Raw genomic sequence first — 21,690 nt, forward strand, 5'->3', positions numbered from 1 at the left:
CTTAATGATACCATTGTTTCATCTTTTAATGCATTTTAATTAATTTATTTGTTTAGGTTTTAAAAATTTGTAATTGCTAGATGCAAAGCTATCACATTTTAAAGGCACTTGATGGTATTTTGAAGCCACCTTACAAAAGATGTTCTAGATTCACTTCCCACTGACAGAGCATGAGAGAGTCCATGAGATTAACATCGTTAGCTTTTACCTAGACGCCTGTTTCATGGACAACCAATAGCAGTATCAAAGGCTTGATTGCATATATACCTCTTATTTACTTATGCCACTGAGCAAATTTATCAGTTTTTCCTCTTGGAAACTATAGCTAGCTAGATTATGAAATATGTTCCTGTATGCATAGATTATATACGAATTTCAAGTGAGTGTAAGCACTGTATGTATTAAAAATCTCCCTCTGAATATGAAAAATGTTACAACCTATTTTTTTGCATAACAGTAAATGCTTCCAGAATCCAGAAGATGGTTAGGATAGGTGAGTTTAAGCGAAGTGAGTCACTGTCCCAGTGTATCACTTCAATCTTGGGACTCTTCAGAGCACACTTTTCCTACTTGTTCAGCCCCCAGAGTCCTTATTATTTCACTGTCCACATGGTCATTTGATGCCAGTTGCCCAAGATACCGGAGGCAAACCACCACCAAAGAACTTCCTGGCAATTCAGTTTGGTTTTTCTTTCTTTTTTTTTTTTAATTTTTAATTTTTTATAAACATATATTTTTATACCCAGGGGTACAGGTCTGTGAATCACCAGTTTTACACACTTCACAGCACTCACCAAAGCACATACCCTCCCCAATGTCCATAATCCCACCCCCCTTCTCCCAACCCCCCTCCCCCCAGCAACCCTCAGTTTGTTTTGTGAGATTAAGAGTCACTTGTGTTTTGTCTCCCTCCCAATCCCATCTTGTCTCATTAATTCTTTTTCTACCCCCTTCAGCCCCCATGTTGCATCACCACTTCCTCATATCAGGGAGATCATATGATAGTTTTCTTTCTCAGTTTGGTTTTTCAACTACAGCAGCACTGGCTTCCTGCTACATGAAGTGTCAGCAATCCTCACACACTGACACAGGAGTGATTAGAGAAATCAACCACCACTGCCACCAGTAGAGATCGGTGGCTATTCAGTTCATGGTAATTATTTAAATATCTTGCTTCTTATTCTTTGCTACAAAATTCTCTATTAGTACTCATGGACAGTGGAGGATTTTATTATGTTCTTGGTAGTCATAAAAAAGACAAAAGTGAGGGCAGATTGTGATAGAAACATATTTATTTTTTTAAGGTGTGGAGTTGACATTTATTACAACTGATGAGCCAATATTGACACATTGTTATTAACTAAAGTCCATAGCTCCCATTAGGTTTCACTCGTGGTGTTATGTAAATTATGCATTTTGACAAATATATAACGTCATATTCTACCCAGACAGCGCCATCCACGATGGTTTCACTTCCTTAACAAGCTGTTTTTATCTTAAACTTTTGTTTTCATTATAAGTAATATTTTAATGTATTGTTAAGTAATAAAATAACATAATTAAATCCTTATTAACTTATTAAAAAGTATTTATTCCTTATTTTTTAAATCACTCAATAACCAATTAAATTGAAATATAACTATATTAAACAATAATAGTAAAAATGTAGGTCATTAGTAGGGAGAAGTGACTTGGAGACTTCAGAAAACTTCTTAAAAAGGTAACTATGAACCGAATTTAAAATAATATCTGTTTTATGTTAATTACATTAAAATACGACATAAAATAATGAATACATTAGCATTTTCTTGGTTGTGAACTTTAAGAGCTATTGATTGCTTAAATACATTTTAGTCAGCCTTTTCCTTTGGGGTCAAAATAATTAACATCACCATATATATATCCTCTTCAGGAAATCATGGACTTGAAAAATTAACTTCATTAGTGTATCTTATAGTTCATTAGGCTATCCTATAATTCCATATCTAAAATCTACCATGGGTTAAAATTTTGCTTTGCTTTTGCTTAAAACCCCCCAAATTCTCCCAAAGAGATCATATTGCTAAGGGACAAAATATTTAAAAAACAACTATGTAAAAAATTGCCAATACTTCGTAATATTTTAGGAAAAAATGCTTTTTGGTGTCTGAAGTTTTATTTAGATTCTTTTTAAAGATTTTATTTATTTATTTGAGAGAGAGAGAGTACAGGTTGGGGGAGGAGCAGAGGCAGAGGCAGCTCCAGCTCAGGGCACAATCCCAGGACTCAGAGCTCATGACCTGAGCTAAAGACACACACTTAGCCAACTGAGGCATACAGGAGTCCCTATTTAGATTATTTTTCTAAAGACTGTTGTTTGTTTTTTAATATGGTTTAATGAGTTTTGGGCAATCTGTGCTAACATTATCTGTCCACACACCTCACTATTTTCTTGATTTGGCCCATTGTCTCTCCATTATACACAAATTGTATGAACATTTTTGTTTATATGAGATCATCTTTTTCCCCAAAAAATGCTTATATAGGCTCCCTTGTTTCTTATTTTCTTCTATTCATTTATCTGACGTGTACTACATTATTTGGCTAGCTGCTTTTGGATTTAAGTAAACCTAAAGATTAGAATATTTTTATTTATTAATTGTTCCCATTAATGCAGAATTAGGGGGCAGTCCTCTCATTCTCTCTCTGTCTCTGTCTCTCTCTCTCTCTTTTTTGTTTTTTTGAATAACTGATTATCACATTTATTCTTCACTTCTGTTACATTAGTTTTTTTTACACAGAGTGAGAGCCATGGGTTAAAACTGCGTTGTCTTATTGGCTGTGAGACTGTGGGGCCACTCAGATTGCCTAACCTCATTTCCTCGGTCTTCTCATCATTAACATGGGGCTAATAATTACACCAACAGTGTGGTTGAAATGTCAGTATTAAGTAAAATAATTAATGTAAAACATCATGTAATGCTTCACACATAGCACATTTTCAGTAATTACTAGCAATTCTGCTTAGTATAATTGCTTTTGTTGTTCCACTTTGAATTCAGTGAAGATATTCAGGATTATTAATACATTGAACTTAACTATAGTACCTTTTATAGGGTAGTAACCTTTCAAGGTGTCTTATCAAGGTGATTCTGAATTTCTTTTCTTTATGAAAGCTTAGTAAAAAGCCAAATCCACGGTGAAATCTAGAGAGACATCAGCCACTTTCACCTTTTGAGGCCACAGCAGTTATCCCAAGCAAGAGAAATGCAAACAATGGGACTTTCAAGCCCTTCCTGAGGTTTTAGACTCTTCTGGTGCAAGGCAGTAAAGTATGAAGGAAAAAGACAAATCTAGTTTTCATGCCATACTGTGGTCCAATGTCAGTATGCTAAGATAGTATTTCCATTCCAAGAAAACAACACAAGACCAGATATAAGTTCTCTTTGGAGACTGAGGCCCAAATCAAACCATCCTCAGTGCCTTGATTAACTCTTTCATTTCTGTAAGTGGGGCTCCATTTTAGAGCTGTTCATTCTTTCAAGGATATATGACAAATGTTATTAAAAAACCATGATGAAGATGGCTGCTATTTAAGGTGAAGAGAATTAAGGAGTTGGCTTTCTGTAGCCTTAGTCACTTCAAGAAGACTTAAGTATTTTGGGTAGGAGAGAATTACCCATCATAGTGAATAGCGTCCCAAGTTTTCTTTGGCATACCCAGTTTAAATTCCTTTCATCCCAATCCATAAACTTATAGTTGTTAAATAATATGTTCCAGTTTTTCATTCAGAGAATATTGCCATTGTGTTGACTGACATACATCATAAGCTATGGATACTTTGAGAAGGAAAACCAAAAAAACTTCTTTTTGTGAAAAGCTCAGTCTTGATTACTTATACTCTTTGGACACTGGGTAGGATTTAGATGAGAGAGATGTGTGGGAGGGAAAGGGTTAATATTTTTAGGGGATGAATCTTCTTTGGGATGGAATGCCAGGCATAAAAATGAAGAGGTATGAGCTATTTAGGGAATACTGAATTTCAAAATTTAAGGTAAAGTAAAACAGAAAATTCATTTAAGATTGTAGTAGAATACTTTCAATGCCAGGCTGAAGAAATTGAAAAATTCTGTACTCAACAGTAAGTAATTGGAGGTAGGTGAATAGGGTAGTAACATAGAAATGCAAAGGATATGGAAGTAAAAGGAACTTGAAGATCATTTTCTCCAAATCATTTTATTGATGAGGATACTGAGACCTACAGAAGTAAAGTAACAAGCTCAAAGTCCCCTTAAACTGCCTACGGTCCATAATAGCATTATTACATATCCCTAGGTTTTAGATAACTTAGTTGGTATTCTGTTTAGATATTTTTAAGTAATTCAACTATAATTTGGAAGGAGGAGTTTACATTTTGAATGGTCTTCAAATAGAAATATAAAATTCAACTTTTATCTCAACTTTTCATCAGGTTTTTTGCCAAACTGAAAGGCTGATTCACTGCCATTTCTTTAAATTCGCTTCATGCATTTGGAGCACATTATAATAGAAAGAAGCTGCTTTTAGATTTCTGGTGCCAAAACATTTCAAAAAAAAAAAAAAAAATCAAAGCTGAGCTTCCACCTCTTTATAAAATTGCATCACTGCTTCTTTATTCTTTCATCTTTATTACAAATATTTAAGCAGAAAACAAATGTCATCAGCTAAAGATGATGAGAAATTTATTGTGAAGACAGACTCTAGATGTCAAAGCTAGTGAGCAGACTCCCCTTCAGGAGGTGCGAATGCAAACCCAATCTTCACAGTAGTTACTAGACCACCAATTAAACAAGATACCTTTCTTCCAAACTCACACTTTTGGTATATGTTTTATTTTCAGTATTTACTACAATTGCCCTCCAGATGTATCTCTTTGAAAGAATGAATGAGAAAGTTGAAGAAAAAATATTAAAAGCAAGAGAATACATAATAAAGGTGAAGCACAGAAAGTCAATTCTTTTAAACCAGCTTTTTTGGTAGTTAATTTGTAAATCTCTCAATGCAGTAGAATACACGAAATTAAAATAATATTTTTTAAACCCCGAAATTACTTGACCCGTGCTAATTTCACCAGAATTAATTGCCTAGAGCTGCGTATCATATAACTTCTAAAGTTCTAACACATCCTATCGATGAAATTAATGAATTAAATGATCACCTCGTCAAGTCCCTGGCACGCTACACATATCAGTCAGTCACATTCGTTGACTCCCTGAAATTTCAATTATAGTGACGGTGTCTATATTTAGAAATTCTACCATTTACTTCTGAAGGCAGCGTTGACTCATTATCCCATCACAGCTGCTGAAGTATTGGAAGAATAGAAAGGGGGAGCCGCAGCGAGCGATATGGGTGTTTGGGAAACTAGCCACGGACCAGCACAGCCCGCGAAGACGTGGTTATGTGACGACAAGGTGGCTGGTGTCCCAAGCCCGCGATGGGCAGCAGGCGCGGTGCCAAACCGAAGGACCCGCTTCTCCAAAGGCTGCCGGCGGGGCCCAAGGCTGACTTCCCTTCCGCCTCCCGGGAGCCCGGGCGTTCGCAGGCACCGTCCAGAGAATTCTTCGCCCCAAGTACCCGGGGAGGAAGACGCGCCTCTCCCGGAGACCGCTAGGCAACACTCACCGCCGCAGCCTCCCGACCACTTGCCTCGGCGAGTGTGTGACTTCGTCTCAGCAGCTCGCACTTACAGTACATGCTCGCTGGCGAGGCTGCGAGCAGCGGAGGGCGGGGGAGCAGGCGAGAGGAGGAGGGGGGCGGAGGGGAGGTGCAGAGCTGGGAGGCCGAGGAGACGGCGGAGCTCCAGACCCAGCAGGAGCGCGCGGTGGCGGCGCAGTTTCCAGCCCGGGCTCCCAGCCGCGCGCGCGCGCCGCCTCCTCCCCGAGCCGCGGGGACCGCCGCAGCTCCGCGCTCCGGCCCGCTCGCCGCCGGGCTCCGCGCTCCGGCCCGCTCGCCGCCGCCGCGACCTCCCCTGGCCCGCGCTCAGCCCGCAGCTGCTTCCTTCTGCCGGGCTCCCAACTCTCCGGATCTTTGCCTCGGCTCGCCTGGCTCGTATTTTCTCAACTCCTTTCCTTTATCCGTAGCCACCCTGCCTTTTCCTCCTGTTTTTTTAGTGAGGCTCTTTCTTGACTTAAGATGACTTGTCTCCCTTCCCTTCATCATTTATTTCAGCCCTGAAGCCTGAAAAGGAATCTTTATCTTCCCCTCAGGGGCATTTTAAAGACCCCAACCCTGAAAAGTCTTAAGAGGCAGAGCAGCAGGACGCGGGACCCTCTCGACACCCCGGGGTCCGGGGCAGAACCGCGCCACCAGCCATAGCCGGTGTTTAATGTGAGCCCCGCCGAGGAGGAGGCAGGCAGGGGCCGGGAGCAAACTTCGGACGTCTCCGCGGACCCGCGGTCCCCGCATTTGGAAGAGGCGCGCGCCAGAAGGAAAAGGGACCCCCACGGGGAACGCGAAGGCGCCGCGAGCCTCCCTCGCCCCCTCCGCGAAGCCGGGGCCGTGGACTGAGACGCGCGGGACAGCGGCGGCGGAGGCGGCCAGGAGAAGATGCGGGGCTCGGGGCCCCCGGGTGCGGGACGCCGGAGGCCCCCGGGCGACGGCGACACCCCCAGCACCCCCGCGTCTCTGGCCGGCTGCTACTCCGCACCGCGCAGGGCCCCCCTCTGGACTTGCCTCCTCCTGTGCGCCGCGCTCCGGACCCTCCTGGCCAGCCCCAGCAACGAAGGTAGGTTGGGGGTGGGGACCGCAGCGACCTGGGGCGGAGGGGCGAGGCGGGGCCTGGAAGTGCGGGTCGGGGCGGTCTGGACGCTGCCGCCGCGGAACAAATCTCCCTCCGCACCGCGAATTCACGTGCGGCGGGCTCGGCCAGCCTTCTCGCTCCCCTCTGCTGTTTCTGGGGGGCATTGTGTGCCATTCGGTGCGGGGCGCCGGGCGAGGGACCCGCGTGCCGACCGAGGCTGTTGGGGGGCTGGGAAGTTGCACGCGGGGGAAGGAGAGGTCGGAGACCCGCGCCGGGAGGTTGGGTGCGGCTGGTTCTCACTTGGAGCGCGTGGGGAAGTGACATTTCGGGCTTGGAGGAGTGGGGACTGTTCGAAGCTCAGCGACCACGATCTCGGGAGCGGGGGGCTTAGAAACCGTTATTGGAGGCCGGCGATGGGCAATATTGTGGGGGTGACTGGGCTGCTTTTATTTTGGGGGAAAGTGCCTTCTGGAAGCTCTTATTTAGGGCATCGCCAGCTGCTATTCTGGGGTGGGTGGCGAGAGCTGTTATTTCTCGAGGGAGGGGAATGGCGAGGGACAGAAGGCGCCCCACACTGTGGGGTGCCCTCCACTTTGGGGGCTCATCCGCACATCGAGGCGAAAGTGGGAGAAGGCGGGAAGGTGGGATGGATGCGGCGGGAGGCGGAGGAGGGGTGGAGTGTCGCTGCCAGGAAGTTGCGGCTCGAACCCACTCGGGCTCGTGGCTCGGGGTCGGCGTGACGGAAAGCCGCGCTCCGGCCCGAGCCCGAGCCTGGAGTCCCCGGCCCTCCTCCCCACCCCCAATCCTGCGCTCCGGACTCTGAAGCCGTGGCAGCCTTCGGCGGGGCGGGAGAGCCGGCCCCGCGGGAGCAGCACCTCCAGTGGCGCTCGTTGCTCCCGGAGCCGTGCTCCGTTCCCGGGCCCGCCCCAGCTCGGGCGGCCGCCCTTGGCCCCGGGTCGGCTCCGGCTGCGCTGGCTCCGCTCACACCCCCCGCCGCGCTGGGGCTCCGCTCCACGCCGAGGCTCGTTCCTCCAGAATGGAGGTGGGAGGTGTAGCATCTCAGGTCCCGATCCCGGCTGCAGGAAGCGGTGGAAACAACCAAAAACCCGAACCCCCGGCTGGAATACTGGGGTTTCGATTTGAATCGGCTCCGCAAGCCACGGGTGAGGCACAGAGCCTTGGAAAAATAAATAAATAAATAAATAATCCCTTCCACTCCTAGGGCAGGGGACGCTGGACCGGAAAGATGAAGCAGCAGCCTTCGGGGTCGTGTGTGTCCTCGTGACTTGCACGGGGTGTGTGGCTGCAGGAGAAGGCGCTGAGCTGGTTTAGGAGCGCTGCCAGCTCCCCAGGAACCGTGCGAGAGCGGGGCCGACTGCGACTCCCGGCCCCACCCCACCCCGTGAACTTCTCCCTTTAACCCTCACATTTATTGTTTTAAATCTGATTTAAAGATTCTATGTAGCTCGGGCTAGCTAGCTATGGCAATGTCTCATGCTTAACCCCATCTGCGTCTTTCCCCCTTCTCTGTAAAGTTGAAAAAGTGTTTTCAGTCGTAGGCGTTTTATTAACCTCTCCTGTTAGATTCATGATGTTGGAAGTCCGGAGGGTGGTGACAGGGTTTGGAGTCTTTTTATGAACTGCCGTATGCCACCGGAAGGGGCATCCTGGTTTGGATTTAAAGAGTGACAGGGATAGTACTGTCATTCATCCTTTTCTGTTTCCATTATATTTCATTTTTTGCCCCCCAGGTGTGATGAAGGAAGTGGTTTATGTAGAGATGAAGGGGAGTAGCTTTCCGTTAGGGAAGGAGGAAAAATGTAGTCTCAGGGAGGCTTGGCGCAAGGGCCGGGACTGCGCCTGGGAGGAAGAGGCAGAGGGAATAGGAGAGAAGCTAGGAGATAGCACTGGCCTCTTAAGGTGATGTAAGCAGAGCTCAAATCTTCTGGAAGGTAGCCTGGTTGGTATCACAGACCTGACAACCACAGGTTGTCTTGTCCTTATACCAGCTAGTGGAACACACAGCAAAACTTTGGCCATAGTGAGGTGGGGATGGCAGGGGTCTATCACTATTTCACATCATAGGAAATAAAATCGTATTAATATATATGATTTTACCTGATTCATTCCATTTCTACCCAACAGTTTTCCATCTTTCCCTTGGTATGCTCTCAGACCATTACTTCTGTTCTATAAAATTTATGCGCCCCCTTCTTTTCGTTTCTCCATGTGTTATTATAAATCAAACAATACTATATTAAGATACTAATAATAGGAATTTATTAATTTGTTTAAAGATTCCAATTGGAGTTTTTAAGTTTGTTTTTGATTGCTAATTTCTGGAAGGTCTTTGGAAGATCAGGGACAGAAAGATTTGATATATGCACAGCATCCATTAATAACTTGCTCTCATATACTTTGCCTTCTGCAACCTATAGATACCTAGTGACTTCCCAGACTATAGTGTGTGTGTGTGCATATATATATATGGGTGTATATATATATATACACCCATATATATATATGTATATATATATATAAATGAATGATCCCATTATGTGAGAAAAAAGTTCAAGGCAGATAGACATAAATGTGACTTTACATTCATAATTTGTATTCTAGTCATTTTTAAAATTTAACTTTGGTAGACATAAATAAGCAGAACTGTACAGGAAAGGCCAAACATACATCTAGAATCTTAAACTGAGATGGAATGAATGTTAAGATGTTTTGGATAAAAGACAATAAGAGGAAAATGTACTCTTTAGATTGAATTCTAAGATAAGAAAAAAATACGCTGTCTTTTTACATATATTAGGCATTAATTACATGTGGGAGAGACCTTTGAACTCTGGTGTAATAGGTGTAATACAAGACACTTCTATATAAAATAATTCAGAAACATATTTAACAAGAAACTTATCTCTGAGATGGATCAAGCAGGGCAAACATTAGCAAGTATATCAACAAGTGAAAATGTTAATAGATTTAATAAGTAAAGAGAGCATGTCCACTGTTATGAATATTGGAGGTGGCCCTGAACTTATTCAGTAACTGCCACTTTTTGCTGTCTGGAGATATATTTGTAAACAAGCATTATTTGACAAGTGCTTTTCGCAGCAGGGTTTCTTGGCCAATTACTGCTGAACAGCTCTGCATTGAAAATGATTCACCCGCAGTGAATCAAGCTTAATTCATTGAAGCTACAGTCAGTAATGACCCAGTAAAGTGCTTCTGACAGTTGTCAGCAGTTAGTATTTGAAAAGTCCAGTTTCTTGTTTCTGAATGTTTTCTATGTTTGAGAAGGTGGGGTAGAGGGACTCTTGGGGTTAAAACACACACGTACACACACACACACATACAGAGTGAAGAAATTTTAGGCTAAACTGTTAAAGAATCATAAAATTGTAGATGTTTCCACTGGAAAGAAAGGGAAAAAAGAGTTTGTTTTAGGGTTTTTCTTGGTTTATAATAGGACCAGGCCCACAAAACAGGTTGAAGGACATAATAGATTTGTAAACTAAATGGCTTTGTTTTGTGGCCTTGTCATCCTGTTATAATTCATTTCCTTTTAGATAAAACGGCAGGACCCCACAGAAAAGGGACAGTAAAATCATTCCCTCACCAGGACACTACTGAACAAAAAAAGAGAGCAATTACCCTTATTTGAATCTTGGGTGGTTAGAAGGGAGAGGCCATGAAGAGTTTGGCTTTTTGCTTTATAAAACATGAAGGGGGGGGGGGTAAAGGGTTGACTCTTTAATTTTAAGCTTTTTTTTTGAAGTAGACAAAAATCTTGGGTGTAGGGTGACAGGGTGAGAAGATTTCATTTCCTCTAGAAGACAGAGGAGAGGGTGGACAATTCCTGCATTTACAATGAACATTTCCCCTTTTGAAGAAAATACTCTTTTTGTAATATCACTTTATTTCAATCTACATAGGATTAAATGGTTTATTTTTTTATACTAAGAAACATTACTGTACTAATTGTTATTTATATTATTAATACTCTTCTTTACAAAATGTGACCATTTAGAATATTTCTACATAAAATGTCAAAATTAGGTGATAGAGCTATTTATAGACAAACATCGCCAAACTATTTAATTAGATACTAGACTTTATTCAGTATTGCTACTGTTGTGAAAATGACTGTGCTTTAGTTACTTTCACTACATTTTTGCTGATTGACTTGACCACTTGAATCTCCTTTGTTGGGAGTGCTTTCTTATTATGTATTTGCTTGAATGAGTAATTAATTTCTCTTTCATTTGGAGGAACCATTCTACCTTTGACTATAAAAATAGACTATGATGTGCATTATTATATTAACTAACTATAGCTATTTTTACTTATATGAGTCAAACTTAATGTTCTTTTTTTTAAAAAAAATGTGCTGCTAGTATCTTAAAGACATAACTACTATAGAAAGTATTGATAACTCTTTTTACTTCATTTTTTGCATTTAAATTACCAGATATATTTCACTTTACTAATGAGTGGTTTGAATTTAAATTAGCTGAGTTACCTAGTTATTCAAACATGATTTATGCATTTTTGACCATTTTAAAATAGTTTTACAATTGTTTCCATAAAGCATCAAAATTAGCTGAAGTTTGAATATGCAGCCTTGCTTATTATAAACTATTAAAAATTGATTGCAGTATTTGTCCATTTTTCCCTTTCCGAAAGAGTAAATTTTTATTAAAAAAGCGATATGCAAGCAAAAGAAAGTAAATTATCACCTTAGAGACTCTGAATGACTCTTGTAGTTCTTATATCTCTGTATGTATTTATCTGTAGAGCAGAATAGCTCCTACTGGTAGCTCTACTGGGTAAACACATATTTTGTTATTTTATCAAAATTTATGTAATCTTTTTGGTTAGGTGGTGATTTCTTTGAAGGAGTTATCCTAGTCTATTGTATACATAACACATCTAATGTATTTTTAATTCACATTAAAAATTGTATCCCAGATGTGGTGGTACACTTATGTTTTTATGAATGTGTACAAAGTAGATAAAAAAAAAATGAGTTATAAAGGTTTTGTAAATACAGATTAAAAAGTTCCATATTTTTAAGAAGCTTAGTAATATATATCTTTAAAGTAATAAACACAATGTTTTTATTCAGTAAGAAGTATTTGATATAAGAAAGATGAGAGAATCTCTGATCTACTCATAATTTTTAAAACACTATATAGTGATTAGGAAACTGGAAGATTTGAGAGTTATTCACTGTGAAAGTATTTTATTGGTTCATTAAAAACGTCTAAATTACAAACTAAAATGATTCACCCTTAAATATTTGGTTTGAACTTCCAAAACAATTAGCATGAGTATTTGAAAAAGTCTCCCTTTATCATATATTTTCTTTTCTCTTTTTAGTTTCTGACTATCTAGAAATTTCTTTATTCCAAGTTAATGAAATAGATTTTAAAGTGTTTGAAGAAGACAAAAAATTTATTTTGCTGAAGAAAAAATGTCTAAAATTTTAAATTCAAATTTTAGAAAACAGTTCATTTTTGATAATACATTTATTAACATATACAAGGTGTCATAATGAAGAACTTTCCATAAATATAGTAGGATCAATAATGTCACAAATTATGCTATGAAATTGTGTTTATAAATCAAGGTGTAAATAGGTAGTGGCACAGGTATTCTTGAGATTGAAAGGTGATTGGAATTTTCATTTTCTGACACTATAAATTTCACAGATATAGGATTTATTCATTCCATTTATTTTGATCACATAAAATCAAGAGGTAGCTTCAATTTAAAATTTATATTACAGTAATAATAGAAAACAATGAAATGATTTAAAATATAATTCTAATCAGTGAACTTCATGAGAAATGTAGACTTTTAATTTCCCTTTTAGCTTCTTTCATTTTCATACTATCTTTAAAAACCTTACTTAATATCTGTTAGTGAAAGCAAAAAGTAAGTGAATATACAAAAAGGAAAAGCCCTGTTAAGGTACATAAAAATGTGAATTGTGTCTAGAGAAATGTGGAGTGATTTTGAAAACTCTGTGGTTTAACATGATATTTATTAACTGTCACTTAGTGTTAGTACAATTTTTAAATGCCTTTTTTTTTTTTTAAATCTTTAGTGGTTGAAAGAAACCCTAAAGAGTCATTTCTATTTAAAAATTGCTGGAAAATCCTTCTTAAAATTTGTGTGAGCTTTGCCTTTAGAATACCATTTTCAATGTACTTGTGTTAAGGAAAACCTGGTAGGTTCTGTTTGTAATTAAGGTTTATTCTGGCTCTTCTTTTCCTATAGGAACCCCAGCCTTTTGTCTCTGACCAGCTTATGTGTTAGTTTATTCATATCATTTAAATTGTTTCATATACTATTGAACAGCATATAAAATTTTGTTGGTCAGAAATCAACCCTAGGTCATGCATTCTTTCCTCACTTGTTCATGGCTTTAATCATGGTCCATTCATTTAGCAGAGTGCAGTAATTTCGCCAGATGATGGTAGAGGTGCACATGGACACATTTAGGGGTGTGTAGAAAAATCATGGTGAGGCTGAAACAAAGAGTGGAGAGAGGTGTCAAGGTGGTATCACTATGACCTTGATATTAATAATAATGCTTGCATTTTATTTTTTATATTATTTTTTAAAAATACCATTACCCAACCCCCCCACACTTACTCTAAATTTATATTTGTTTCACTTATGCTCTGAAGATATAAATTATAGTCTAATAAAAAAACTCTTTATTTTATTTCATCAAATTAGATTTTTTTCTTCTGTTTCTCCGTAAATTCTACTGTTTTGTTGAGTCGTGCCAAATACTTATGGTGTTAGACACCCCGCAGATTAAATAATTGGGATTAAAGTGTCTGTGATGATTCTAATTCTGTTTTAGTTGCTGGACTGCTGCCCAGGCCATCTTCTCCATCCATCACACATGTCTTCAGTTCTAACTCAACCGGGCCCATAGCTCTGTTAAGTAAATGATTCTGGGGGAGGAAAAAAAAAAAAAAAAAATCAAAGAGCCAAAACCTGAGGGTTGAAATATTTTGCATATGCTTTGCGAGAAACTGTTCCTACTTGGAAACATGTTTCGGGCTAAGTATTGGAAGATTTAGAGAAAATACAGTCTGTTCTTTTACTCACAAATGGGTAGTGTCTTTTTTTTTTCTCTTAAAATAATGTCACACACTTATTTTATTTGCCAAATCTCCTTTTCCCAAATCCCCCAGCCCCTTCCTTCAGGTCCTTCTTTTACTCTCTTTCCAACCCTCTTCCTCCCACTTTTCCTACCAGACACTCCATTCAGACAAAGTCGAAGCAAGATAAAAGGACAGCAGCACATGCCTGCTATGTTCCGGTACCCCCAAGGAGGCCATGATTTCAAACTGGGTGAGAAGTAATAGTCTGTAAAATAAAGCAGGGGACCCAGTCTCCAAAGGGGAAGAGCATATTGTGTCCAACTAAGTCATACATTGTTTATTTAATTCATAAATCAGAAACACAGTTTAAGGTGTCTCTGTGAGCTTTATGTTTCTTGTAAAATAGCTCACTTTCTTTACACCAGCGGTAACTTCCTGTTCCAGGATGCTTGTTAATGTCTTTTCTTTGGAAAGACAAACTCAGCAGGTAGATCCGGCTGGCACTGGTTCAGCGCAGCAGTCCTCAGCAGGAGCTTTCTCTGCGAGCCCAATTTTGGCTGTCGCCCAGAGTCCTCCCTTACCTTGTGAGCTCGCTGAACAGGTGAGGCTGGCCACCTGGTCTTGTGGAAGATAGCAGTGGACTCTCTCTTCTCCCTCAAGAGTTTTACCCTGGGCAGTGGAATAAGGCTTCTACAAGGGTATGCAACTAGCCTTGCGAGAAAAGCAGAAAATCCTTGGAAACTTCTGTGTCTGAAAGATTTGAACCATGTCCAGTTTCAAGCCATCATATTTGACTTCTCTGGAAGGGGGTGGGGAACAACTAACAACAGAACCACGTAATCTTACAGAACCGGAGTCATTGCTTTTTGATTGAAGCTTATGAAACACAAGTTGAAAAATGAGGAAATGTTATAGAATTATGGAAAAATAAGAAAAAACAGAAACACTGACTTTGAAATTCAAAAACAAACTAGCCCTTGTCTTTGTTTTTTATTTGTTCGTTTTTGTTTTTGTTTTGTTTTTGGCTAATCTTCATTGCTTAACAACCCTAAGTTCTTTGGATGCTCACTGTTTTCTTTTCTTCTTCTTTTTTTTTTTTTTTTTGTTTTTAACCTCAGTTCATTTATTTGTAATTGGTACTGCCTACTTTACATAATTGTCCTGTAGAACAAACAAAATGAAACAACTTTCTAATTGGTAGAGAACGAAAGTTCTGGGAGTCTGCCCGATTTACACTCCACGTAGTACATGCTTGTGCACACCTCACGTGCTGGGTAAGGATCAGGATACAGGAAAGCACTGTGTGCAGCCGTTTTGTTTTTAAACTTGTATGATGAGAGGAAACTACCCTAAGAAAAGGAATATAAAAATATCTTACCTTTGCAAATGTAACAGAATTATGGCTTTAGCGAGCACTTCCCTAAGGCCTTAATAGCATGGAAGTGGCCTATGTCCTTGAAGGCCCAGTAGCTTAATTTTAATTAACTTCACAATAATTGTGCTTTATCTGGGTAGTGCAGAGTGAGGAGATGTAAACACCATGGAATGAGCTCTATCACACATTAGTGGTCTTGAACCATCTACCTCAGATTCCTCATAGTTAAAATGAAGTGCTAGGGTTGTTGTGGAGATAAAATAAGAATGTATATATGTTGCCTAATGAAATTCCTAGAGCAGAGCAGGTATACACCAGATGTAAGCCCCTGTATTTCCCCCACTACTAAATACAGGCTGTTTGAGAGAAGATTTCACAATCACAGGTGATCATCTCACTTGCACTGGATGATTAAAGGGAAACTGGGACAGAGAACAATCTAAAAAAAGAATTGCATGTGCAAATTTTCCATAGAGCTAACCAGGATAGAAATCAATGATATGATGTTGTCTGAATTTTCTGCTGGTTTCCTCATTATTGCTTTTGAACACTGGAATCTGATTAGGAAATAGAAAGCCACAAGTATAAGGGTCATGGGTTGTAAATGTTGCATTTTACCTCATTATTCCCCAGGTAGAGGTCACAGTTTGCTTACGAGCCACAAAATGTATCAAGAGAGATCTTCAAATATTTTAGGTATTTAGTCCTAGCATAGTATTTTGTTAGTTTTACCTGGTTGACAGATAGATAGGTGGATGGATAGATAGTCTTTGAAATGACCCAGTGGATAGGTAGGAGAATTAAATTCATAGAAGTTTCCTAAAAAAGATATCTGACATTATAATTTGACATTACTCCTTTAGTCTGAAATATATGATTTTCTGGTCTGTTCAATTATATAGAATTTGAAGTAGTATTGGGAAGTATAATTTTTGAAATAGTACTGGGAAGTATAATTTTTTTTATATTTTCAGAAAGATTTTAATATAATTCTGGGAAGGCTTTTCCTTTTTAAATAGGTTAACATAAACAGGTGTAAGGAAGTTTAGAATGTACTGTATTTAGAACAGCTTATGAAATGTAGGACTCTATTTACATACTAATGACTAGATATTCCTATATACCATAATTATAGCTAACATTGATTATTGACATACAGTGTGCCAGACATTTTACTAAGTAGTTTACATATATATTGATTTCTTTTCCCGAAAAACAAGCTTAGGAAATTATGTAATAATAATAATAATAATAATATGTATAATATTATATAATAATTATAATAATATAATATAATTATAATAATATATAAAGAACTTATATTGTATTATATTAATTATAATATATATTATATATATAATATAATATAATATAATATATAATATATATAATATAATATAATATAATATATAATATATAATATAATATAATATATAATATATAATGTATAATATAATATATAATATATAATATATAAAGAATATAATATATAATATATAAAGAATATATATTGTATAATATTATATAATATAACAATTACATAATAATTGTTATTATTATTATATTTTCATTTTACACATGATGAATGTGAGCAGGGAATGGTTAAATAACTCATCCCCAGTTGCAAATCTGAAAATGGTAGAAATCTGCATTCAAACCCAGGTAGTCTGACTGCCGCACAGCTCTTAACAGCTCTTCTAGACCAGGACATACTATTGACTAAATCCTCCCGACATCCACAGTCACTCTTGCTCTCACCGTCTAAGTATTGGCTCATTCCACTGAGAACGGGAAGTACAGTAAAAGTGCATACAGAGCTACAGTATAGTCCAGAACATATTTTCTGAGCAGTTCACTTGCAGCTCCCTCCTTTTTTTCTCCCCTCAGCAAATATTTGATCAGCTGCTTGTCCTAAGGCTCTTATGCTCTGATATACTCCATGTTGACATCTTACATTTCCATTGCCCTGAACCCTCGTAGCACAAGGCAAGATCTCTTCCCACACATTGCTTCCATTTCAGGGCATGCATTCTTTACTTTTTGAGTTGTTTTCTCTTATTTTAGTATATAAGCAACCCAGTTCTCAATCCCTAGTCCAGGCTAAACTGTGGACTCAGGTTTCTATACCTGAAATCCCATTAAGGAATTCTCTTGGAGGAGTGATGGCTCTAAGATGGTGACATATGTAGTTCCTGACTTCTGCTTCCCTCACAGGAAGCACAACTAACTATTCAAGAACAAGACATCCCTGAGAGAATCCTAGAACATGGGTTGAGTTTGTTTTTTTTTTTTGTTTTTTTTGTTTTTTTTTTTTTTTTTTTTTTTTTTAAATTTTATTTATTTATTTGACAGAGAGATTACAAGTAGGCAGAGAGGCAAGCAGAGAGAGAGAGGAGGAAGCAGGCTCCCTGCTGAGCAGAGAGCCCGATGCGGGACTCGATCCCAGGACCCTGAGATCATGACCCGAGCCGAAGGCAGCGGCTTAACCCACTGAGCCACCCAGGCGCCCCCTATGGGTTGAGTTTGAAGAACCTCTACACATCACAGAGACCAAGGCATACTACACTAGAAGGGTTAAAGAAGTAGCTATACCTTGACCACATTGCCCCTCTCCAGTGCAACCCAATGCAGAGAGGTCTCCCCTGGCTGTGGTTCTTCCAGTGGGGAAAGACAACACAGAGGAGAAAAGACTCCCCCAGGATTGTGAGTCATTTTGTAAGAGCTCTTGCTCTGACCTCACACCATGGAAATTACAGGAGAATCTGTGGGGTTCAGCCACAAGGAATGTTGCGGCCTTGGGGAATGGGGGAGGGACTTGCAACAACCAGCACTTGGATCATGACAGATGAAGTTCATACCTGTAGTGCCCAAGTAGTAATCCTAACCAGATGCAGATCTGCTCATCTGCAGAATCAAGTCAGAGGCTTACTCTGACTAGGAAACAGGGTAGGGAGCTGTCTGCCTAATTTGGATCCTCCAAGGAGAAGTTTTGCCAGTCCTGCAGCACAGTTTGCCCGTACCATTCAGGGAGCTGAATCACAGCCCCATCTTCTATGGAGAGTGTCTTATGGCCCCATCTGTTGAAAAGGACTAGAGACAATCCCAGGAGGCTGTGTGGCCCAGATCAGAGCTCACACTGAGAATCAGGTAGGCAAAGCCAATAGTGCAGAGCAAAGCCAGTGGTTCTGTTCAGTTTAGAAACTTTTTGGATGTAGGTCTGCTTGAGTTAAGATGACAAGCAAAGGACTTTACTGACTTTAGAGATATTTCTTCCACTGTACCCCAACAGGGAATTTAATTTGTGTTTCTGCTCAGCGCTGAATACATCCTTCAACCTGTCCAACAAGGCAACCAAATTGGAGCACGCAGGAAACTACAACCCATCCAATAGCCCGACATACAGTGGCATTTGAACAAGGAACAAAGCCTGTGTCTTTCCTCATTTAAAAGCAAAACAGTGGCTTTATTTGATGAAGGAATTCAGTACACAGTCATATCTGATTCAAGTATGCAAACAATGAGCTGTACAACCCTTGGTCTTGTCCTTCCAGGGTAGGGAAGCAAATTCATAGTTCCATCTACTTCTAAATATTGTGCCCAGTCCTGACTGTCTAGTAAACCTTACCAGAGATCCAGGCAACTGTGGAGCTCATCCAACAGTCTTATGTGGAAAACAAAGCCAGCAGTCCTATCCAACTATTATCAACCAACAGTATAACTCCCATCCCTTTCTTACAGCTCAAACAGTTCCCTTTCCCAAAGTAGACCATGATAGCAAACTTTACCCGTCCAGGGACATTACCAGCACACAGCCAAAAGCTCCAGCTGAGCTGACTGGTGAAGAAACTGCATCTGTCAGAGCAAACCTCTAAAGTCTGGAAGAGGAGCCCTGTTACTTAAATGTGCAGATACCAATATAAGGAGTCTAGGATCCCCCCTGCCAAAAAAAATCAGATAAATATGACACCACCAAAGACATCTAGTAAAGCTTTAATAACTGACCCTAAAGAAATGGAGATCTATGAACTGTCAGACAAATAAATCAGAGTAATCCTTTTAAGAAAGTTTAGTGAGCTATAAGGGAACACAAATAAAATTAGGAAAACAATTCCTGAATGAAATAAGTTTGGCAAGGAAAGAGAAACCATCAAAAGCAAACAAAAACCACACAGACTTTCTAAAATTGAAAAATACAATAAGTGTACTGTGGAATTCAATAAAAAATATCAAATGTAGACTCAACCATGCAGAGAAAGAATCAGCAACCTAGAAGATGGGACATTAGAAATCACTCAGTCAGAGGAGGAAATAAAGAAAGAAATTAAGAAAGGAAGGAAGGAAAAGAACTCATACAAGAATTATGGGACACAATGAAAAGAAACAATATTCACACTATGGGAATTCCAGAAGGAGAAGACAAAAAGGGACAGAATATATATTTAAGCTGTAATGGATGAAAACTTTCCGAAGTTGCAGAGAGAAGTAGACATCCAGGTTCTTGAGGCCCAAAAGACTCCAAATAAATTGAATCCAAATAGGGCTACACTGAAACACATTATAATTAAATTTTTAAAGATTAGGAAATGATGCTAAAGATGCTAATTAACAATGTAAAAACACAAAAAATTGTGTAAATTTCACTGGTAATGGTAAATATATAGTCACAGATTCTGCAATATCATAATAATGGTGTATAATTCACATAACTTTAAAAGATTTTTTTAAGAAATATAAATAACTACAGTAATCTGTTATTAGTTATGCAATTAAAATAATGTAAATTGTAGCAACAATAATCTAAAATGTGAGGGAAAGAGAAATAAAATTATAAAGTTTAGGAATTATATTGAAGTTAAGTTGTTTTCAGTTTAAAATATGTTGTTATAACCTTAAAACAGTTTATGTATACCTCATGGTAACTTCAAGGGAATATCCTATAGTAATTACCCAGAAGAACATGATAAAAAGCATGTTGATACCAAAAGACATCAAACCCACACAAAAATGTATGAGAAACAAGTAAAATGGATCTATAAAGCATTTAGAAATTAACAAAATGACAGTGATAAGTCCTTACCAATCATTATAGGCATACCTCAGAGATCTTACAGGTTTGGTTCCAGTACATCACAATAAAGCAAATAACACAATAGTCAAGTGATTTTGGGGGGTTTCCCTGTGTATACAGAAGTTATGTTTATGAAGTTCATTAAGTGTACAACAGCATTAGGTGTAAAAAACAATGTATACACCTTAATGAAAAATACTTTATTGCTAACCATCATCAGAGAATTCAGCAAGTTATAATCTTTTTGCAGGTGAAGGGTCTTGTCTAATGTTGGTGGCTGCTGACTGATCAGGGTGGTGGTTGCTGAAAGTCAGAATGGCTGTGGTAATTTCTTAAAGTAAGACAAACAACGAGGTTTACCATATCAATGAATTCTTCTTTTTCACAAATTATTTCTCTGTTGCGTGTGATGCTATTTGATATCATTTTATCCACAGTAGAACTTCTTTCAAAATTAGAGCCAATCTTCTCAAATCCTGCCACTGCTTTATCAAGTAAGTTTGTGTAATATTCTTAACTGTCTGTTGTCATTTCAGCAGTCTTCACAGTATCTTCACCAGGAGTAGATTCCATCCCAAGAAATCACTTTCTTTGCTCATTCATAAGATGCAGTTCTTCATTCCTTCACGTTTTATCATGAGGTGGCAGCCATGCAGTTACTTCTTCTGGCTTCACTTCTAATTCTAGTTTCCTTGATATTTCCACCACATCTGGCATGACTTCCTCCACTGAACGTTTAACTCCTCAAAGTTGTCCATGAAGGTTTGCAATCAATTTCCTCCAAACTCCTGTGAATGTTGATACTTTGACTTCTTCCCATAAATCACGAATGTGCTTAACAACATCTGGAATAGTGAATCCTTTCCAGAAAGCTTTCAATATACTTTGCCCAAATACATCAGAGGAATCACTATCTATGGCCTCTACAGCCTTATGACATGTATTTCTTAAATAATAAGACTTGATCCATGGGCTGCAGAATGGATGTTGTGTTATTATCAGGCATGGGAATGGGATTAATTTCATCGTACATCTCTATCAGGGCCTTGAGTGATCGCATGCGATGTCAATGACCAGTCGTATTTTGAAAAGAATTTTTTTTTTTTTTTTCTGAGCTGTATTGCTCAACAGTGAACTTAAAAAATTCAGAAAGCCATGCTACAGACAGATGTGTGTTTGTCATCCATGCTTTGTTGTCCCATTTCTGGAGCACAGGCAGAGTAGATTTAGCATGATTCTTAAGATCCCTAGGATTTTCAGAATGGTGACTGAGCATTGGCTCCAAGAGATACTCCCTGCAAGGGAGTCAGCCTCACTTGTGTAGCTTTCAAGCCAGGCATTGATTTCTCCTCTC

The 21,690-nt window shown here is 39.3% G+C and overlaps 1 protein-coding gene across 5 annotated transcripts in view; it reads left to right on the forward strand.

Annotated features, from left to right (window-relative positions):
• Window positions 1-5,957: 5,957 nt before the first annotated feature.
• Window positions 5,958-21,690, forward strand: part of EPHA5 (EPH receptor A5) — a 350,197-nt gene continuing 334,464 nt past the window's right edge. For 3 of the 5 annotated variants that reach the window (XM_059160224.1, XM_059160240.1, XM_059160259.1), the window contains exon 1: window positions 5,959-6,745. In XM_059160224.1, the coding sequence (XP_059016207.1) occupies window positions 6,568-6,745 (178 nt within the window). In that variant the 5' untranslated portion in view covers window positions 5,959-6,567. Of the gene's footprint in view, window positions 6,746-21,690 lie in introns of all 5 variants that reach the window. The other 2 variants (XM_059160233.1, XM_059160250.1) reach the window with 1 other exon arrangement.

The sequence above is a fragment of the Mustela lutreola genome, chromosome 1, assembly GCF_030435805.1.
Source record: "Mustela lutreola isolate mMusLut2 chromosome 1, mMusLut2.pri, whole genome shotgun sequence".
NCBI classification, from domain to species: domain Eukaryota; kingdom Metazoa; phylum Chordata; class Mammalia; order Carnivora; family Mustelidae; genus Mustela; species Mustela lutreola.